Here is a 23,177-nt window from a genome sequence, read left to right as displayed (position 1 = left end):
CTTACACGACACCCCTCCCCACCCCAACCCTTACACGAACTCTCCACCCCACCCCCTCCCTCCCTTACACGACACCCCTCCCCACCCCTTACACGAACTCTCCACCCCACCCCCTCCCTCCCTTACACGACACCCCTCCCCACCCCAACCCTTACACGAACTCTCCACCCCCACCCCCTCCCTCCCTTACACGACACCCCTCCCCACCCCACCCCTTAAACGAACTCTCTACTGCTATCACCCACCATTGTTGCCGCTGGTAGGTAAACAGGGTCACAGGGTCACAGTGTTAAGACGTTAGTCGAGTTGGCTAGTTCAGCTGGTGACTGCACATTTGTGCGTCTTCTCTCTACATCACCGCAAGCCGTACGTGGTCACACAATTGTGCGGGCTCTCACACAGCAGACACACTAAAGGTAAGTTTCGTGACAACTAGCTGGTTAGCTGGTTAGTGCCGGTTAGGTTCATTTGATCTTTGCCGGTTAACTGGTTAGTGCCGGTTAGGTTCATCTGATCTTTGCCGGTTAGCCGGTTAGGTTCATATGATCTTTGCTGGATAGATCTAGATCTAGTGCAAGTTGATCTCGACTTGACCGGTGTAGCGAGCAGTTATTGGGACACGCCAACAGATTTAAATGTTACAGCAGGGGCCTTCACAACCGTCATTTGCTTCTGTGACGTCATGTCATGATCACAACCGTCATTTGCTTCTGTGACGTCATGTCATGATCACAACCGTCATCTGCTTCTGTGACGTCATGTCATGATCACAACCGTCATTTGCTTCTGTGACGTCATGTCATGATCACAACCGTCATTTGCTTCTGTGACGTCATGTCATGATCACAACCGTCATTTGCTTCTGTGACGTCATGTCATGATACCAGCCATGTCATCTGGTGTCATGTCATGTCATATAGCGCCATGCCCAGCCTTATAACAGACAGTAAGAACCTGAAGTAGGCCTTGTATTTTGTTGGCTGACTCAAATTGTTCTGATCTAAGAAATTTACATCCAACCCGGGATCCCGACCCCTTTTAGGGTCGTACAAACTCCACACATGTGTCCTGTGTTAACTCTTGTGTCCGCTTATCGTGACGTCACGTGGTACAGATGTAGGTCACAGATGTGTCAATATGTCGGTCACCGTGCACACACTCTCCTAGCTGTTTAGATCCCGCTTGAGACTATTCAAAAAATCTCCTCTAAAGCATTTCAGTATGCGTTTACCCCACCTTCCCGCCCCTCTCTCTGTTATACAATGTTGACGTGTGACCTAGATAAGCTGATTGTACCATCACGGCCGTTCATTGGTGACTTGCTCAAAGTTGACTGGGGTCTTGACTGGGATGTGTCCATGCCCTCTTTATATACCCATGCCCTATTAATATGCCCATAACTTGTTAATATGCCCATGCCCTGTACTACACTAGTCTATATTTTGAAGTTAAAATTCCAAAGCTATGCAACATTTTTAGAATGTAAGCAGACCTGGGAACTTGACAGATCTGGGAACTTGACAGATCTGGGAACTTGACAGACCTGGGAACTTGACAGACCTGGTAACTTGACACCAGAAAGCGAGAACTTGTTTAGTGGCAGGTTAGACTGAGGGGTGGGGGGGGAGATATTTAAACTGCCGAAAACAGTTATTAAACATTCTTGAATAAAGTAGGTCAAGTAGATGGCGACCTTGACCCAGAGCTGACACTACGACCTCTAGCTAGCGGCCTGTCATTTCTTGTGTAAGCCACGGTTAGCCAAATTGCTATGCCATTGTTCCCAAATGTAGCCCCCCCCCCCAAATGTAGCCCCCCCCCCCCCCTCCTAACTGTAGACAAAACAATTTAACTATTGGTTAAACAGCATGTCTTGTTGCAGTCAGGAAAACATCATATGTGGACCTTGTGTTGGGTAGGTCTATATGTGGGCCTGTATGTTGGGTAGGTCTATATGTGGGCCTGTGTGTTGTGTAGGTCTATATGTTGACCTGTGTGTTGGGTAGGTCTATATGTTGACCTGTGTGTTTGGTAGGTCTATATGTTGACCTGTGTGTTAGGTAGGTCTATATGTTGACCTGTGTGTTTGGTAGGTCTATATGTTGGCCTGTGTGTTGGATAGGTCTATATGTTGACCTGTGTGTTTGGTAGGTCTATATGTGGACCTTGTGTTGGATAGGTCTATATGTTGACCTGTGTGTTTGGTAGGTCTATATGTTGACCTGTGTGTTGGATAGGTCTATATGTTGACCTTGTGTTGGATAGGTCTATATGTGGACCATGTGTTTGGTAGGTCTATATGTGGACCTGTGTGTTGGGTAGGTCTATATGTGGATCTTGTGTTGGGTAGGTCTATATGTGGGCCTGTGTGTTGGGTTTGCCAAAACGTTACCACCGGTACTAGTAAAGATTGTCAGCTTTATGTTGTCTATAGAACCACCTCTTGTTGCGCAGTTAATCTGTCCTTTACAGCGGTTCTCCTCCCCCTCCCCCTTCCACACACACACACACACGCACACACACACACCTCCCCTTTTCCCGCCTGTCGTTAAAACCAGGTTTGCCTCTTGGCAGATCAGTTGCCAAATTGAATGTAGGTGGCAGGAACTCATCGATACTTGTTAATGTTTTCATGAAGGAAAAATAATTGAGTATATGACCTAAATTTCCGTAATAATACCCCCTTCTAACGGCAATCAATTACAGTTTGTTATTTATTAAAAGCATTTTGAAGAGAATTAATTAAAAGCAATATTCATTATTTTATTCGTACAAAGACGCTTTTTTACATTTTTTTTTTACTTTTACTGAATTGTTATCCGTTTCCGCTTCTGTGCTGGCTTCTGACAGTGGTACAACTTGAATCTGCCGTTGTGTTTGGTTCATTTATCTATCTGGTTCCACAGATTTTTATCTGGCAACCAGTGTAAAAACTAAAAATATACCCCGATCGATATATTTCACGTTTTGTTATCTTGTGCACAGACAGCGACAGCAATGTGAACTCTTTGTAGATTTTATTTGCATATTTGTATTTTAAAATTCTTTAATGTTTTTTGGTAAGGGTAAGCCTTTTTATTTAAATGAATTTTTAGTTGAATCCTAGATCTATGTACAATCTGGCAATTTAGTACACTTGGATAAGTACAGATACTGTCAGATAGGGCGTAGTGTAAAGTAAACATTTAAATCTAACTTTGTAAATTATTATAGTTGTAAACAGTGCTAAACACTCTATGCCTTTTTTTTTTTAGATAGATTGCTTTTACAAGTCAATGAATTAGTCCAGCTACGAGATGTTAAAAATTGTGAATTGATGAAATATTTTAATTCTTTCATTTTCTTTACTTCGGTGTTTTAATGTGTAGCTTTTATTATTTATGTATTACCACCAGTGGCCTAAACTAGTTTAATTCTAGGAGTCAACGTCTGACAATCATGCAAGTCTTGCCTGAGATAGATTAAGAAGTACACAACGGAGACAGAAGCCCTTAACATGTAAACAGCTTTATTTGTTAACCGGCAGACGGAAGTGACGAGAGGCACAAGTAAGGGACATCACTCAAGATAACAATATAAATATAATACCAATACAATTATCTCAATCTATTACATCCCTTTACCCTTAGAACACAATAACACATCTCTCAATAGAACAATTGATAGTATCCTAAAATCACCAATTATATTGTAACATGAACACTATGGTAGATTACATCCTTACAAACAATGCACAATATGCCACAACATAATCAAGATACAAAACAATGATGTCAAAGTCCTTTTGACCTTTAAAATCATAGGTCTAACTTATTTGGGACTTTGATTGTCCTGTTTGACCTTCTCAGTGGCTTTTGATTTGGTGACTCAAGATTCTGACCATCTGGATTCTCTATCTCAGGAGGTCTAGGATTTAAATCATTAACTCCAGAATTTACATTTTCTGACTCCAGACAACTTGGTTCACTCATATCAACAGAACTTGGTTGTGGAACAAACTGAGTTGGTGTGAACTGATCAGACTTGGTGGGATTGACAGATTCACACTTATTATCTGCACAAGTTATTTTTAACTTTATAAGACACAGGTCCTGTACATTGAACAATTTGACCTGGTATCCATTTTTCCTTTCTCCCATAATTTCTTAGATACACATTATCATTAACTGCAAATTCTCTTTCAATGGATGATTTGTCATGATTTACTTTTTGTGTATGTTGATGTTGGGAAACAGACCTTTGAACAGTTGGATGTAGTAGGTCAAGATGAGTTTTAATTTTCCTACCACATAGCAATTCACATGGTGCAACATCTGTTGTTATATGAGGAGTTGTGCGGTATTTGGCTAATAACCTGTTTACTCTTTCATTGTCACATTTAGCTTCTTCTGTTTGATGTTACCCTTTTAGTTTCTGTAAGTGCTAATGATGTTAGCAAAGTTGTTTGATGATCACATTCCTTCTTACTAATGTATTCCCTTTAAAACATTTGAAATTGCCATATCACCATAATCATTTATTAAGTTACAAATACTTTGTTTAGGCAACTCTGACTGATAATGGACTGCATCTTCTCCATCATTTATATTATCTTCACAAAGGGTTTTAATTTCTTATTTTATATGGCCTTAAGTCATCATTCACAGACTCTTCAGGCCAACCATTCTTACAGTACTCATACACTTTTATTAAGCACTCATCTTTTGTGTTTCTCTTTTAACATCATTCACATTAACATCATTCACATTAACATCATTCACAGTTATATTGGAGTTATCCATGATAGTGAAGAGAACAAATACATCTTCTGGTACATAGCTCAGGCTTTGGTTTTTTAAAGGTAATCTACTAAGACTATCTGCACTATTCTCAGATCCAGGTTTGCATTTCAATTCATAATTGTATGCAGTTAGTGTGATAGCCCATCTTTGACTTCTTGGAGAGGCATGCTCAGGTAGGGTTTTGTTTTCTCCAAATAAACCTAGCAATGGTTTATGATCTGTAAAGATGGTGAACTTCCTACCAAACAGAAACTTATGAAATTTCTTAACACCAAAAATGATGCCTAAGCCTTCCCTATCTAACTGAGAATAATTTTTCTCAGCCTGGTTCAAAGATCTACTGGCAAAAGCAATGGGTCTGTCACCCTTCTCATCCATGTGGGACAAGACTGCTCCTACACCATCTGGTGAAGCATCACATGTTAATATAAGTCTTTTCCCTGGGTCATAGTTAGTTAGTAAGGTGTCAGCAGACAAAGCCTCTTTTGCTGTATTAAAAGCAGCTTCTTGTTGTTTACCCCAGTGCCAAGTTGCATTTTTCTGTAGCAGCTTGTACAGTGGTGATAGTTTACCAGACAGATTTCCTATGAACTTTGCATAGTAATTTATTAAGCCCAAAAAAGCTCTTAGTTGTTGGGTATTTTCAGGTTTGGGTGCTTCTTTAATGGCTTTTGTTTTCTCAGGTTGAGGTCTGATGCCTTGTTTGCTCAATATATAACCAAGAAAACTAATTTCTGTCAGCATGAATTGACATTTATCTTTGTTTATCTTTAAACCTTTTTCACCAACAATTTTCAATACTTTATCTAGTGTTTTAAGATGTTCAGTGTCATTCTTACCAGTTATGTACACATTGTCAAAGTACACACAAACATTTGGAATGTCCTTAAAAATACTGTCCATGACAGCTTGGAAAATTCCAGGGCTAGATGATATGCCAAAACATAGTCTTTCATATTGGTAGAGTCCTTTATGTGTGTTTATTGTCGTATAGACTTTTGAATCTGGATGCAGTTCTAGTTGAGTGTAAGCATGACTAAAGTCTAATTCAGTGAATTTGTCTCCTCCTGCCAAATTCAAAGAAATTTCCTCAATGTTAGGAATAGGGTACCTATTTAGCTCTATTTGCTTATTCAGTGTAGTTTTATAATCTCCACAAATTCTTATAGAACCATCCTTCTTTAACACTGGCACAATGGGTGTCGCCCAATCGGAATAGTCTACCTTCTTTATAATGCCATTAGATTCCAATCTACTTAGCTCATTTTCAATTTTATTCCTCATTGCATAAGGTGGAACTCTAGCTTTGCAGTATCTTGGATTTGTGTCTTTAATGCTTAACTTCACTGTTCTATCATTTAGTAATCCAGAGTTACCAAAAACACATTTATTTTCAGATATAACTCTATCTAGTGAAGTAAGACTAGATTCTTTTACATTCTTCAATGAACAAATACTCTCCCAATTTAACTTAAGATCACTTAACCAGTTCCTACCTAGTAATGGCGGTCCATTTCCTTCAACCACAAGAAGAGGAAGTTTAACACTTTGACCATTATAACTTACATGAACCATACACTCTCCTATTACCGGAACATTGTCACCAGTGTATGTTGTTAGACACTTGTGACATGGCTGTAGAGGCACTGATCCTCCTGTGACAGCGTCAAAGTCCTTCTTTGTTATGACTGTTAGAGATGCTCCAGTGTCAAGTTGGAAGCTGATGCTCTTACCGTTGATATTAACTTGTACATTGATGGGAGCATGACTTATTGATTTCACAGAGAATAGGTTGAAATCCGGCTGCGAATCAGTTTGAGCATTTTCACAGGTAGAGTGGTTCATTGGTTGAGTTAGGTAGTCTTGGTGAGAGTTAACATAGTGCTGCCTTTGGTTGCGGTACTGTCTTGACTGGCTAGATTTAGCAACAGACGAAGACTTTGCAAAGCAGGCCTTAGCAATGTGACCTTGCTTACTGCACTTATAACAAGTTGCAGACTTGAACTTGCACCGATGAGATGCATGGGGACCTTTGCATCGATGACATTTTTGATAATTATTACTAGATTTAGATCTAGGATTTGAACGAGCAGGCTGTTTAGCATAAGTTGGAATGCTCTGCTGGGGTTGATGTTTATTGACTAACCTGCTGTTTACTGCATGGATCTCTGAAGGTGCTAAAGATCTCGCCGCCTCTGATGACTGCTGGAATAAAGTTGCGAGTTGTATTGCTTTTTCCAATGTTAGATCTGACTCGAGCAGCAACTTTCTTTGAATATCAGGGCTGTTTACACCTGTCACAAACTTTTCACATAGTCTGTCAGACAGCGTTTCTCCAAATTCACAAAATCTACTTAAATGACGTAAAGCAGCAACATATTCTGATATTGACTCGTTTGGTTGACGAGTCCTACTGTCAAATCTAGCTCGACATAGAAACTTTGATGGTACAGGCGCATGGTGGTCTGTTAGCAATTTGCTCAGCTCGTTAAAGCTCTTGGTATCTGGACTAGCCGGTGCGCATAAGTCCTTTAGTAGCCTAAATTGTTGAGGCCCTATGACTGTTAACAAAATAGCTCTCTTTTTGGCTTCTATCGTCACGTCGTTAGCTTCTAGGTAAAAGCTTAACCTCTCTAGGTAATCTTGAATGATTTCATCATTCGCATCAAATTCTTTCATTTGGCCATACAGCGCCATAATTCTAGAAATAATTAGCTAATAAGCTCTAGCAAACCTCTTTTTTGCGTAAGTAGGTGCTCTTTCTAGTAGATGTTTATCCTTCGTCGCCAATGAGATAGATTAAGAATTACACAACGGAGACAGAAGCCCTTAACATGTAAACAGCTTTTATTGTTAACCGGCAAGACGGAAGTGACGAGAGGCACAAGTAAGGGACATCACTCAAGATAACAATATAAATATAATACCAATACAATTATCTCAATCTATTACATTGCCAAATGGAAATTGCAGTTACCGCTTTGGTCTAAAATAAGAATGATTGCGTTAGTAAACAAATAAGATCACGTGTTCAAAATGGGAGTCTATTTATAAACGAGTTGGGCTAACGTGACCTACTTAGCGTGTTTTGTTTTCATTAGCTAACAACACGCAGTAACTATCAGCAGCCGTCAACAAGCGAGTTGGACCTAGTCCCAAACACTTTATATTACGTCATTACGTAAAAATGGACATGTCTGTGGTGTTTTGACGGCTTGAATATTCAATGTTCTGCTTGAATGTTCGTAAACTACTACCACAAGTATTGACGAATATAGGGGGAGGGGGGGGGGGGAATCATGTTTTGTCGGCGAGAGTGACAAGAGTGTAATGATGGCCCGGGCTATTCTCTTCCAGATTTCTGACTAGTCAGGGTCTTTTTTTTTTTTTGCTGCATATTCCCTCATATTTAAAATAAAAATTGTTTCCATTACTTTGTGACAGCCTTGTAGAAATTGACAACAGATTCACAAAATATTGTGAAGGGGTGGGAGAGGCGCGAACCTTTATGATAGATATAGTAAGGTGATGTTTCCTGTCGGACATCAAGGCCACGTGACTTCATCACGAGCCCACCATTGAATCTACTTTGACCCAGATAAGGACAGGTGACGTTTGATGACTGACCTGTAGAGACAGACGTGAACTGGTCTACAAGCTTAGAATAGATTCTACAGCTTTGTTTTTGTCCGTAAGGCGGTCAAGCTGAGAGGAACTTGTTGACACGTCTGCTTGAGTTTGCTGAACCCGTGGCCTTGGGGTGGGAAGGGAAAGGGTAGGAGAACAAGAATTCTAGCCGTTTATTTTAATGGAGCCAGGTGACACAATACTCGAAGATTTCAGTTGACGCCATTGTGGTTTTGTATTTGATATTTCCGTTTGTTGCCAGGCATGCAATAATGCTGGTTCTACTCACGCGTCCCCTCTGATATTCTCGTGGCTCTAGCGCCTCAGTTGTCTCATCAAGAATAATATTATGACATTTTAAATAAAAAAACTTGCAGATCTTCTCATGTTTCATTTTTTAAAAATTTGTTGCAAACCCTACAGAGAGAATTAAAGATTTAAAAAACTTAACCAAGGATGACGTCATACTACGGTATCGGCATTATGTCTGGGACTTCTCTAGATGGCCTTGACCTGTGTTTTGCTGAGTTTACAGGCGACCCAGAGACGGATATCTGGGGCTACCGCATCGAGCAGGCTGTGACCGTCAGCTACAGCAGCAACATGCAGGAGAGGCTAGGGAAGGCCACAACTATGGCGGGCATTGTGAGTTCTCTTGTTGAGTGGCGTAGCCAGGCGGTGGGGGGATCTAGGCGGGGTGCTGAGGGTTGGGGGGGACCTAGGCGGTGTGCTGAGGGTGGGGGTGTGACTTGGCGGGGTGCTGAGGGTTGGGGGGGGGGACCTAGGCGGGGTGTTGAGGGTGGGGGTGTGACTTGGCGGGGTGCTGAGGGTTGGGGGGGGACCTAGGCGGGGTGTTGAGGGTGGGGGTGTATCTTGGCGGGGTGCTGAGGGTGGGGGTGTATCTAGGCGGGGTGCTGAGGGTTGGGGGGGGGGGACCTAGGCGGGGTGTTGAGGGTGGGGGGGGGGGATCTAGGCGGGGTGCTGAGGGTTGGGGGGGACCTAGGCGGTGTGCTGAGGGTGGGGGTGTGACTTGGCGGGGTGCTGAGGGTTGGGGGGGGGACCTAGGCGGGGTGTTGAGGGTGGGGGTGTATCTTGGCGGGGTGCTGAGGGTTGGGGGGACCTAGGCGGTGTGCTGAGGGTGGGGGTGTGACTTGGCGGGGTGCTGAGGGTTGGGGGGGGGACCTAGGCGGGGTGTTGAGGGTGGGATGTAACCAGACAGGGTACTTAGAGGTTTTCCACAAAACTTGGAATGAAAACAATCTCAAAAGTTATTATTAAGAAATGTACGAAGTATTTTTGTTGAAATATTGCATGAAAAATGTTGTTAACATTAAATGAAGAAATGTTAATGCACATTTAAATCAGATGTGTTGTCACCAAAAGATATATCATCTAATTTGTGTCTCATTTGTTCATTATTTAAATTAACATTTCTTTCTCTGTGTTGCCTAGTTCAGCCTTGTCATGTGTGAAATGAGGAGTGTTTTAAGAAATAATCATTTACTTATTGAGTGAAGCCTTTATTGAACACAAATTGTTTATTCTAAAAATAGTTGTTGGAGACAAAAGCAAGACATCAGTATGTATAGGATGGCCAGATGGTTTTATAGTAGGTCAGCTCAAGATGACTGACACAATCATCCAACATAAAATTATATCTGCCACATGATCTGGTCAAACTTCAGATAGACTACAACATAAAATGATATCTCCCACAGGATCTGGTCAAACTTCAGATAGACTACAGCCACTTTGTGGGGCAATGTGTAGAGAAGTTTATCGAGAAAAACAACTTACACCCAGACTTCGTCTCCTCCCACGGCCACACAGTGTTTCATCAACCAGACAAGGGGCTGACCTTTCAGATAGGAGATGGAGAAATTATATCAACTTATATCAGGTTCTTACTGTCCTTTATATCAACTTATATCAGGTTCTTACTGTCCTTTATATCAACTTATATCAGGTTCTTACTGTCCTTTATATCAACTTATATCAGGTTCTTACTGTCCTTTATATCAACTTATATCAGGTTCTTACTGTCCTTTATATCAACTTATATCAGGTTCTTACTGTCCTTTATATCAACTTACAATACGTACATCAGGTTCTTACTGTCCTTTATATCAACTTATATCAGGTTCTTACTGTCCTTTATATCAACTTATATCAGGTTCTTACTGTCCTTTATATTAACTTATATCAGGTTCTTACTGTCCTTTATATCAACTTATATCAGGTTCTTACTGTCCTTTATATCAACTTATATCAGGTTCTTACTGTCCTTTATATCAACTTATATCAGGTTCTTACTGTCCTTTATATTAACTTATATCAGGTTCTTACTGTCCTTTATATCAACTTATATCAGGTTCTTACTGTCCTTTATATCAACTTATATCAGGTTCTTACTGTCCTTTATATCAACTTATATCAGGTTCTTACTGTCCTTTATATCAACTTACAGATGTCCATTTGTTTGTAACTTTCGGTCCAAAGATGTTTCTCTCGGAGGTCAAGGGGCGCCACTGGTGCCGTGTGGAGAAAAATATTTGTTTCAACAAACTGACCTGTGCATTAATCTAGGGGGGATAGCTAATGCTGGCTGTAAGGTAAGGTATGTGTTGACTGTTGCTATAGATAATCTCATGCAGGTCAGTTGATCTACAGCTAACCTATGACACCCCAGCTAACCTCTGACACCCCAGCTAACCTATGACACCCCAGCTAACCTCTGACACCCCAGCTAACCTCTGACACCCCAGCTAACCTATGACACCCCAGCTAACCTATGACACTCTGACACCCCAGCTAACCTATGACACCCCAGCTAACCTCTGACACCACAGCTAACCTCTGACACCCCAGCTAACCTCTGACACCCCAGCTAACCTCTGACACCCCAGCTAACCTATGACACTCTGACACCCCAGCTAACCTTTGACACCCCAGCTAACCTCTGACACCCCAGCTAACCTCTGACACCCCAGCTAACCTCTAACACCCCAGCTAACCTTTGACACCCCAGCTAACCTCTGACACCCCAGCTAACCTCTGACACCCCAGCTAACCTCTGACACCCCAGCTAACCTCTGACACCCCAGCTAACCTCTGACACCCCAGCTAACCTATGACACTCTGACACCCCAGCTAACCTCTGACACCCCAGCTAACCTCTGACACCCCAGCTAACCTCTGACACCCCAGCTAACCTTTGACACCCCAGCTAACCTCTGACACCCCAGCTAACCTCTGACACCCCAGCTAACCTTTGACACCCCAGCTAACCTCTGACACCCCAGCTAACCTTTGACACCCCAGCTAACCTCTGACACCCCAGCTAACCTCTGACACCCCAGCTAACCTCTGACACTCTGACACCCCAGCTAACCTCTGACACCCCAGCTAACCTCTGACACCCCAGCTAACCTCTGACACCCCAGCTAACCTCTGACACCCCAGCTAACCTTTGACACCCCAGCTAACCTCTGACACCCCAGCTAACCTCTGACACCCCAGCTAACCTCTGACACCCCAGCTAACCTCTGACACCCCAGCTAACCTCTGACACCCCAGCTAACCTCTAACACCCCAGCTAACCTATGACACCCCAGCTAACCTCTGACACCCCAGCTAACCTCTGACACCCCAGCTAACCTCTGACACCCCAGCTAACCTCTAACACCCCAGCTAACCTATGACACCCCAGCTAACCTCTGACACCCCAGCTAACCTCTGACACCCCAGCTAACCTCTGACACCCCAGCTAACCTTTGACACCCCAGCTAACCTCTGACACCCCAGCTAACCTCTGACACCCCAGCTAACCTCTGACACCCCAGCTAACCTCTGACACCCCAGCTAACCTCTGACACCCCAGCTAACCTCTGACACCCCAGCTAACCTCTGACACCCCAGCTAACCTCTAACACCCCAGCTAACCTATGACACCCCAGCTAACCTCTGACACCCCAGCTAACCTCTGACACCCCAGCTAACCTCTGACACCCCAGCTAACCTCTGACACCCCAGCTAACCTCTGACACCCCAGCTAACCTATGACACCCAGGCTAACCTCTGACACCCCAGCTAACCTCTGACACCCCAGCTAACCTTTGACACCCCAGCTAACCTCTGACACCCCAGCTAACCTCTGACACCCCAGCTAACCTTTGACACCCCAGCTAACCTCTGACACCCCAGCTAACCTTTGACACCCCAGCTAACCTCTGACACCCCAGCTAACCTCTGACACCCCAGCTAACCTCTGACACTCTGACACCCCAGCTAACCTCTGACACCCCAGCTAACCTCTGACACCCCAGCTAACCTCTGACACTCTGACACCCCAGCTAACCTCTGACACCCCAGCTAACCTCTGACACCCCAGCTAACCTCTGACACTCTGACACCCCAGCTAACCTCTGACACTTTGACACCCCAGCTAACCTCTGACACCCCAGCTAACCTCTGACACCCCAGCTAACCTCTAACACCCCAGCTAACCTATGACACCCAGGCTAACCTCTGACACCCCAGCTAACCTCTGACACTCTGACACCCCAGCTAACCTCTGACACTCTGACACCCCAGCTAACCTATGACACCCCAGCTAACCTCTGACACCCCAGCTAACCTCTGACACTCTGACACCCCAGCTAACCTATGACACCCCAGCTAACCTATGACACTCTGACACCCCAGCTAACCTCTGACACCCCAGCTAACCTCTGACACCCCAGCTAACCTCTAACACCCCAGCTAACCTATGACACCCAGGCTAACCTCTGACACCCCAGCTAACCTCTGACACTCTGACACCCCAGCTAACCTCTGACACCCCAGCTAACCTATGACACCCCAGCTAACCTCTGACACCCCAGCTAACCTCTAACACCCCAGCTAACCTATGACACCCAGGCTAACCTCTGACACCCCAGCTAACCTCTGACACTCTGACACCCCAGCTAACCCCTGACACCCCAGCTAACCTCTGACACCCCAGCTAACCCATGACACCCCAGCTAACCTATGACACTCTGACACCCCAGCTAACCTATGACACCCCAGCTAACCTATGACACTCTGACACCCCAGCTAACCTCTGACACTCTGACACCCCAGCTAACCTATGACACCCCAGCTAACCTATGACACCCCAGCTAACCTATGACACTCTGACACCCCAGCTAACCTCTGACACCCCAGCTAACCTATGACACCCCAGCTAACCTATGACACCCCAGCTAACCTCTGACACCCCAGCTAACCTCTAACACCCCAGCTAACCTATGACACCCCAGCTAACCTATGACACTCTGACACCCCAGCTAACCTCTGACACTCTGACACCCCAGCTAACCTATGACACCCCAGCTAACCTATGACACCCCAGCTAACCTATGACACTCTGACACCCCAGCTAACCTCTGACACCCCAGCTAACCTCTGACACCCCAGCTAACCTCTGACACCCCAGCTAACCTATGACACCCCAGCTAACCTCTGACACCCCAGCTAACCTCTAACACCCCAGCTAACCTATGACACCCAGGCTAACCTCTGACACCCCAGCTAACCTCTGACACTCTGACACCCCAGCTAACCTCTGACACCCCAGCTAACCTCTGACACCCCAGCTAACCTATGACACCCCAGCTAACCTCTGACACCCCAGCTAACCTCTAACACCCCAGCTAACCTATGACACCCAGGCTAACCTCTGACACCCCAGCTAACCTCTGACACTCTGACACCCCAGCTAACCCCTGACACCCCAGCTAACCTCTGACACCCCAGCTAACCCATGACACCCCAGCTAACCTATGACACTCTGACACCCCAGCTAACCTATGACACCCCAGCTAACCTATGACACTCTGACACCCCAGCTAACCTCTGACACTCTGACACCCCAGCTAACCTATGACACCCCAGCTAACCTATGACACCCCAGCTAACCTCTGACACTCTGACACCCCAGCTAACCTATGACACCCCAGCTAACCTTTGACACCCCAGCTAACCTCTGACACCCCAGCTAACCTCTGACACTCCAGCTAACCTCTGACACCCCAGCTAACCTCTGACACCCCAGCTAACCTATGACACCCAGGCTAACCTATGACACCCCAGCTAACCTCTGACACCCCAGCTACCTATGACACTCTAACACCCCAGCTAACCTCTGACACCCCAGCTACCTATGACACTCTGACACCCCAGCTAACCTCTGACACTCCAGCTAACCTCTGACACCCCAGCTAACCTCTGACACCCCAGCTAACCTCTGACACTCTGACACCCCAGCTAACCTCTGACACTCCAGCTAACCTCTGACACCCCAGCTAACCTCTGACACCCCAGCTAACCTATGACACTCTGACACCCCAGCTAACCTATGACACTCTGACACCCCAGCTAACCTCTGACACCCCAGCTAACCTCTGACACCCCAGCTAACCTCTGACACCCCAGCTAACCTCTGACACCCCAGCTAACCTATGACACCCCAGCTATCCTCTGACACCCCAGCTAACCTATGACACCCCAGCTAACCTTTGACACCCCAGCTAACCTCTTACACCCCAGCTAACCTCTGACACCCCAGCTAACCTCTGACACCCCAGCTAACCTATGACACTCTGACACCCCAGCTAACCTCTGACACCCCAGCTAACCTCTGACACCCCAGCTAACCTCTGACACCCCAGCTAACCTCTGACACTCTGACACCCCAGCTAACCTCTGACACTCTGACACCCCAGCTAACCTCTGACACCCCAGCTAACCTCTGACACCCCAGCTAACCTCTGACACTCCAGCTAACCTCTGACACCCCAGCTAACCTATGACACCCCAGCTAACCTCTGACACCCCAGCTAACCTCTGACACCCCAGCTAACCTCTGACACCCCAGCTAACCTATTACACCCCAGCTAACCTCTGACACCCCAGCTAACCTCTGACACCCCAGCTAACCTATGACACCCCAGCTAACCTCTGACACCCCAGCTAACCTCTGACACCCCAGCTAACCTCTGACACCCCAGCTAACCTATTACACCCCAGCTAACCTCTGACACCCCAGCTAACCTCTGACACCCCAGCTAACCTCTGACACCCCAGCTAACCTATGACACTCTGACACCCCAGCTAACCTCTGACACCCCAGCTAACCTCTGACACTCCAGCTAACCTCTGACACCCCAGCTAACCTATGACACTCTGATACCCCAGCTAACCTCTGACACCCCAGCTAACCTCTGACACCCCAGCTAACCTCTGACACCCCAGCTAACCTCTGACACCCCAGCTAACCTCTGACACTCCAGCTAACCTCTGACACCCCAGCTAACCTCTGACACCCCAGCTAACCTCTGACACCCCAGCTAACCTATGACACTCTGACACCCCAGCTAACCTCTGACACCCCAGCTAACCTCTGACACCCCAGCTAACCTCTGACACCCCAGCTAACCTCTGACACCCCAGCTAACCTATGACACCCCAGCTAACCTCTGACACTCTGACACCCCAGCTAACCTCTGACACCCCAGCTAACCTCTGACACCCCAGCTAACCTCTGACACCCCAGCTAACCTATGACACCCCAGTTAACCTATGACACCCCAGCTAACCTCTGACACCCCAGCTAACCTCTGACACCCCAGCTAACCTCTGACACCCCAGCTAACCTCTGACACCCCAGCTAACCTCTGACACCCCAGCTAACCTCTGACACCCCAGGCTAACCTCTGACACCCCAGCTAACCTCTGACACCCCAGCTAACCTCTGACACCCCAGCTAACCTATGACACTCCAGCTAACCTCTGACACCCCAGCTAACATCTGACACCCCAGCTAACCTTTGACACCCCAGCTAACATCTGACACCCCAGCTAACCTTTGACACCCCAGCTAACCTCTGACACCCCAGCTAACCTCTGACACCCCAGCTAACCTCTGACACCCCAGCTAACCTATGACACTCCAGCTAACCTATGACACTCTGACACCCCAGCTAACCTCTGACACCCCAGCTAACCTCTGACACCCCAGCTAACATCTGACACCCCAGCTAACCTTTGACACCCCAGCTAACCTCTGACACCCCAGCTAACCTCTGACACCCCAGCTAACCTATGACACCCCAGTTAACCTATGACACCCCAGCTAACCTCTGACACCCCAGCTAACCTCTGACACCCCAGCTAACCTCTGACACCCCAGCTAACCTCTGACACCCCAGCTAACCTCTGACACCCCAGCTAACCTCTGACACCCCAGGCTAACCTCTGACACCCCAGCTAACCTCTGACACCCCAGCTAACCTCTGACACCCCAGCTAACCTATGACACTCCAGCTAACCTCTGACACCCCAGCTAACATCTGACACCCCAGCTAACCTTTGACACCCCAGCTAACATCTGACACCCCAGCTAACCTTTGACACCCCAGCTAACCTCTGACACCCCAGCTAACCTCTGACACCCCAGCTAACCTCTGACACCCCAGCTAACCTATGACACTCCAGCTAACCTATGACACTCTGACACCCCAGCTAACCTCTGACACCCCAGCTAACCTCTGACACCCCAGCTAACATCTGACACCCCAGCTAACCTTTGACACCCCAGCTAACCTCTGACACCCCAGCTAACCTCTGACACCCCAGCTAACCTATGACACCCCAGCTAACCTCTGACACCCCAGCTAACCTCTGACACCCCAGCTAACCTCTGACACCCCAGCTAACCTCTGACACCCCAGCTAACCTCTGACACCCCAGCTAACCTATGACACCCCAGCTAACCTCTGACACTCTGACACCCCAGCTAACCTCTGACACTCTGACACCCCAGCTAACCTATGACACTCTGACACCCCGGCTAACCTCTGACACCCCAGCAAACCTCTAACACCCCAGCTAACCTTTGACACCCCAGCTAACCTTTGACACCCCAGCTAACCTTTGACACCCCAGCTAACCTATGACACCCCAGCTAACCTCTGACACCCCAGCTAACCTATGACACCCCAGCTAACCTCTGACACCCCAGCTAACCTCTGACACCCCAGCTAACCTATGACACTCTGACACCCCAGCTAACCTCTGACACCCCAGCAAACCTCTAACACCCCAGCTAACCTCTGACACCCCAGCTAACCTCTAACACCCAAGCTAACCTATGACACCCCAGCTACCTATGACACTCTGACACCCCAGCTAACATCTGACACCCCAGCTAACCTATGACACCCCAGCTAACCTATGACACTCTGATACCCCAGCAAACCTCTAACACCCCAGCTAACCTTTGACACCCCAGCTAACCTCTGACACCCCAGCTAACCTCTTACACCCAAGCTAACCTATGACACCCCAGCTAACCTCTGACACCCCAGCTAACCTCTAACACCCCAGCTAACCTAAGACACCCCAGCTAACCTCTGACACCCCAGCTAACCTCTGACACCCCAGCTAACCTTTGACACCCCAGCTAACCTCTGACACCCCAGCTAACCTCTGACACCCCAGCAAACCTCTAACACCCCAGCTAACCTTTGACACCCCAGCTAACCTCTGACACCCCAGCTAACCCCTGACACCCCAGCTAACCTCTGACACCCCAGCTAACCTCTGACACCCCAGCTAACCTATGACACTCTGACACCCCAGCTAACCTCTGACACCCCAGCTAACCTCTAACACCCAAGCTAACCTAAGACACCCCAGCTAACCTCTGACACCCCAGCAAACCTCTAACACCCCAGCTAACCTATGACACCCCAGCTAACCTCTGACACCCCAGCTAACCTATGACACTCTGACACCCCAGCTAACCTTTGACACCCCAGCTAACCTCTGACACCCCAGCTAACCTCTGACACCCCAGCAAACCTCTAACACCCCAGCTAACCTATTACACCCCAGCTAACCTCTGACACCCCAGCTAACATCTGACACCCCAGCTAACCTTTGACACCCCAGCTAACATCTGACACCCCAGCTAACATCTGACACCCCAGCTAACCTCTGACACCCCAGCTAACCTCTGACACCCCAGCTAACCTATGTCACTCTGACACCCCAGCTAACCTATTACACCCCAGCTAACCTCTGACACCCCAGCTAACCTCTGACACCCCAGCTAACATCTGACACCCCAGCTAACCTCTGACACCCCAGCTAACCTCTGACACCCCAGCTAACCTATGTCACTCTGACACCCCAGCTAACCTCTGACACCCCAGCTAACCTCTGACACCCCAGCTAACCTATGACACCCCAGCTAACCTCTGACACCCCAGCTAACCTATGACACTCTGACACCCCAGCTAACCTTTGACACCCCAGCTAACCTCTGACACCCCAGCTAACCTCTGACACCCCAGCAAACCTCTAACACCCCAGCTAACCTTTGACACCCCAGCTAACCTCTGACACCCAAGCTAACCTATGACACCCCAGCTACCTATGACACTCTGACACCCCAGCTAACATCTGACACCCCAGCTAACCTCTGACACCCCAGCTAACCTCTGACACCCCAGCTAACCTCTGACACCCCAGCTAACCTCTGACACCCCAGCTAACCTCTGACACCCCAGCTAACCTCTGACACCCCAGCTAACCTCTTACACCCCAGCTAACCTCTAACACCCCAGCTAACCTCTAACACCCCAGCTAACCTATGACACTCTGACACCCCAGCTAACCTCTGACACCCCAGCTAACCTCTAACACCCAAGCTAACCTCTGACACCCCAGCTAACCTATGACACTCTGACACCCCAGCTAACCTCTGACACCCCAGCAAACCTCTGACACCCCAGCTAACCTATGACACTCTGACACCCCAGCTAACCTCTGACACCCCAGCAAACCTCTAACACCCCAGCTAACCTATGACACCCCAGCTAACCTCTGACACCCCAGCTAACCTATGACACTCTGACACCCCAGCTAACCTCTGACACCCCAGCTAACATCTGACACCCCAGCTAACCTATGACACCCCAGTTAACCTATGACACCCCAGCTAACCTCTGACACCTCAGCTAACCTATGACACCCCAGCTAACCTATGACACCCCAGCTAACCTCTGACACCCCAGCTAACCTCTGACGCCCCAGCTAACCTCTGACACTCTGACACCCCAGCTAACCTCTGACACCCCAGCTAACCTCTGACACCCCAGCTAACCTCTAACACCCAAGCTAACCTATGACACCCCAGCTAACCTATGTCACTCTGACACCCCAGCTAACCTATGACACCCCAGCTAAGCTCTGACACCCCAGCTAACCTCTGACACTCCACAGGGTGACAGTGGTTTTGACATCTGTTGCTGTAACATGGTGCTGAACCACCTAGCCAAGTGCCACAACCCAGACCTGAGCTACGATGATGGTGGACAGCTGGCAGCCACTGGACAAGTCATCCCAGAACTGTTGGAGAAACTTGACCAGCTGGACTATTATAAACAGACAGGACCTCGCTCCCTGGGGTTTGAGTGGGCATCAAGCAAAGTTTTTCCTCTGCTTAATGTAGGTCATATTCTCACATCTAAAGTAGGTCATATTCTCACATCTAAAGTAGGTCATATTCTCACATCTAAAGTAGGTCATGTTCTCACATCTAAAGTAGGTCACGTTCTCACAGTGCTATTAGAAAACTATCATACAAACTGTTCATATTAAAGGCAACCAAAAAAGTTATTATTGTAATAATATTTTATGAGACAGAAAGAGAAATATGCCATCCCTGACTTGTTGCGAACATACACTGAGCACATCACAGACCATGTGACCAGCTGTTGTGTCAAGGCCATCAACAAAGCCCAGGGCTCCGTGTTGGTCACAGGGGGCGGGGCTTTTAACACAACTCTCATGCTGGATCTAAAGGGGAAGCTTGGCAGGCACAACATAAAGGTCAGTGACAAACATAAAGGTCAGTGACAAAATGACATAGACGTCAGTCACATGACTAAAGGTCAGTGACATGACTAAAGGTCAGTAACATGATGACTTAAAGGTGAGTTTATGTATTTTTCCAAAATGAAGAAACATTGCCTTGTTGCCAGATTGTGGAGACAGATGATGAGCTGGTGGAATACAAAGAGGCGCTGATCTTTGCTTTCCTTGGTCTGAGGTCCCTGCTCAACATGGAGAATGTGTTCAGCTCTGTGACTGGCAGCAAGACAGACACAGTGTCCGGCAGCATCCACCATGGCACCCTGTGCAACAACAAGCCCAGTCTACAGGACCGCTTCAACTTCATGATTAGAAAGAAAAGTTTGGGGGTCAATGAACTGAGAATCATTCGGGAAAAATGAAAAAAAGTTTGCTGTGAATTTCATCTCATTCAAGGAAAGTGAAAATAGCATTTTCTGTGAATTTCACCTCTGGGTCAAAGTTAAATTTCTGCGTTAACTTCCTGAATTTTTTCATGGTTACAAATCTTTGTTTTACAAAGATTTTCTCAGTTTGAAACCATTCATTGACATGACTAAATAATATAAATATACTTGGAGAACCCACAGCATGAAGTAACACTGCAAGGGTACACCAGTAACATTTATCTCATTTAATTTTAGCAGTAACAAATATCTTAACTTAATTTGTTACTATCCATTTTCACTAAGAAGAGTGTATTGATATTAATGTAGAAAACTGTAAATATTTTAATGAATCAATTTTTCAAGTGATGTTTTAAAAATGTATCATCTTGTACTGCCTACAGCCTGATGTAAATCAAGGTATAATCAAGACTTTTAAAAAGTGTTAAGTTGCTGTAAAAAATTGTGCTTAGATCAGATCATTATTTGCTATTGGAGTGCGAAAAAATCTTACAAATATTTTCCTGCATCCTGGTGCAGAGATCTTGGTTACTTGTCAGGGGAGAGAGTTTCCTGTGCTAACTATTTGAGCCATGTCTAGATCTCTTTAAAGTCAGAAGCTGAGTAAAAATGTATATTGACAAAAACGTTGTTTTTTAATAATTTAAAAAAAAATATCCTCTAATTTTAATTACTGTTTCCACACAGATGGTTTTAAATTGAATGGTTCAGCCAGAAATGTAAGGCTGGCCGGAGTTTTGACCACTTCACTTTTATCTGTTTACATTCACTTTCACATTGATTTAATAGAGTAGAGAAATAGTTTCATGAACATTTTAAATTTTTTTTTTGCTTCCCAGTTAGAGAATTTATAAGTATAATTGTTGAGGTAGAGGTGTCTCATGAGACTCAGGTTGAAGAAAATCTCCATTAGTTCAAGTCTAAAAATACATTTTTTAATACACTAGTCCAGATTTTTTATACACTAAGACCAGATTTGTATACTGAGGGAAGATATTTTTATACCTATACAAAGATTCTGGACTCTGTGAAAAACCTATCTGTAAAGGACCATGACGTGTTTTGTAATCAGCATATACCCGGCATTGCCCACCCTAACCACAACCAACCAAAACCAAAACACACCAAAAAAAAAGAACTGCGAACATAACACAAACAAACACAACATTAACACAACAGAACCACAACACAAACCGGGAAGGCTAGTATTATATAGAATTGTATATCTTCTTGTAGTTTGGTGTAGGTGTCTATAAAAGAGCTTTCTGAAACCTATCTGTAAAGGAACATGACATGTGTGTTTATTAATCAGCATATACCCGGCACTGCCCACCCAAACCACAACAAACCAAAACACAAAAAAAGCAAACAAAAATACAAACTATAACACAAACAAAAACACAAAACCAACCACAAACAAATACAAACCCAAAGAAAAAAACACAAACGAAAAAGAAAGAACAAAAATGAACCAAATCAAAACTCAAACGCAACCTAAACACAAAGAAAACACTAATGCGAACATAAATGCAAAGTGCTCACAGTCTAGCCCGGGGTGCCGGTGGAATCGCCTGTTTAGCTTAATAAATTACTATAGTACCCCAACTTATTCATAGTCTTTTGCACTCACTTAAACGAACACAGGCGCCAAACCGAACACGGGAGGCTAGGACCGCACTGGGTGACACAAAGGCAAAAAATAGCAAACTATAGAGAGAAAACCTTGAGGGAGGGGGGGTATTGAAATCGAAAGTTTGGTTTGAGGGGGGGGGGTGCAAATCGAAAATGTGTCCCCGGGAAGGGTCGCTGCGCCTCTGGGCGATGACACCATTAAGTGCTGCACCGGGTGAAACCCGACCTAGCTACGCTACTGGTCTATCGCACTGTTTAAAGCGAAATTATGCACCATAGTGCTCACAGGTTGGCCCAGGGCGCCAAATCGAACCCTGCTGGGGCGCCGGCGGACGCGCCTGTTTCAATTTAGTGAACTATTATAATACTCCAAGCTTATCCGTAAATGGAAAAAAAACATTTAGGGACCTGGCTTATTAACTGTTATTGATTAAAAATAATCAGAAAAAAACAGTACGTTTAGTGTATGGAATAAATAAAAGGCAGTATCAAAAATACCAATAACATTACACTTAATGAATCCCCGCTAATTATGTAATTATTTTTTCCTAACACCAAAACAAAGTAATAAAACGTAAATTTTTTAACTCATAAATTCAGACCATGAGCACTTTAATAATCTAACACTTGAATTCATGGAAGTATCGTTTTTTTTCGTGTTTTCTTATATTCCTTTGTAATCCACGACAAACATTTTAAAAACATACTGAATTGAACTTTATATATTAGATAGGCATGTACTGAGTGGGTCATGCTGTGTAATCATGTG

The 23,177-nt window shown here is 45.8% G+C and overlaps 1 protein-coding gene across 4 annotated transcripts; it reads left to right on the top strand.

The window, feature by feature from the left end:
• Window positions 1-266: 266 nt before the first annotated feature.
• LOC131928377 (anhydro-N-acetylmuramic acid kinase) lies at window positions 267-21,541 on the top strand. Of its 4 annotated transcripts, XM_059284384.1 has the most exons (8): window positions 2,860-3,059; window positions 3,420-3,548; window positions 8,832-9,053; window positions 10,127-10,308; window positions 10,876-11,020; window positions 19,740-19,964; window positions 20,163-20,348; window positions 20,501-21,541. In XM_059284384.1, the coding sequence occupies exons 3-8, from the start codon at window positions 8,865-8,867 to the stop codon at window positions 20,750-20,752; spliced, it is 1,179 nt and encodes a 392-aa protein (XP_059140367.1). In that variant the 5' UTR covers window positions 2,860-3,059; window positions 3,420-3,548; window positions 8,832-8,864; the 3' UTR covers window positions 20,753-21,541. The 4 variants fall into 4 exon arrangements, with proteins under 4 accessions (XP_059140365.1, XP_059140367.1, XP_059140366.1 ...); XM_059284382.1 differs by lacking the exons at window positions 2,860-3,059; window positions 3,420-3,548 and adding an exon at window positions 267-416 and having other exon boundaries at window positions 20,501-21,540; XM_059284383.1 differs by lacking the exon at window positions 3,420-3,548.
• The last annotated feature ends 1,636 nt before the right edge of the window (window positions 21,542-23,177 follow it).

This window comes from Physella acuta, unplaced genomic scaffold (genome assembly GCF_028476545.2).
Source record: "Physella acuta isolate Inbredline_101_S28 unplaced genomic scaffold, ASM2847654v3 ptg001494l, whole genome shotgun sequence".
NCBI lineage: Eukaryota > Metazoa > Mollusca > Gastropoda > Physidae > Physella > Physella acuta.
Note: the sequence above shows the minus strand (reverse complement) of the source record. Positions and strands in the feature narration are given on the sequence as shown.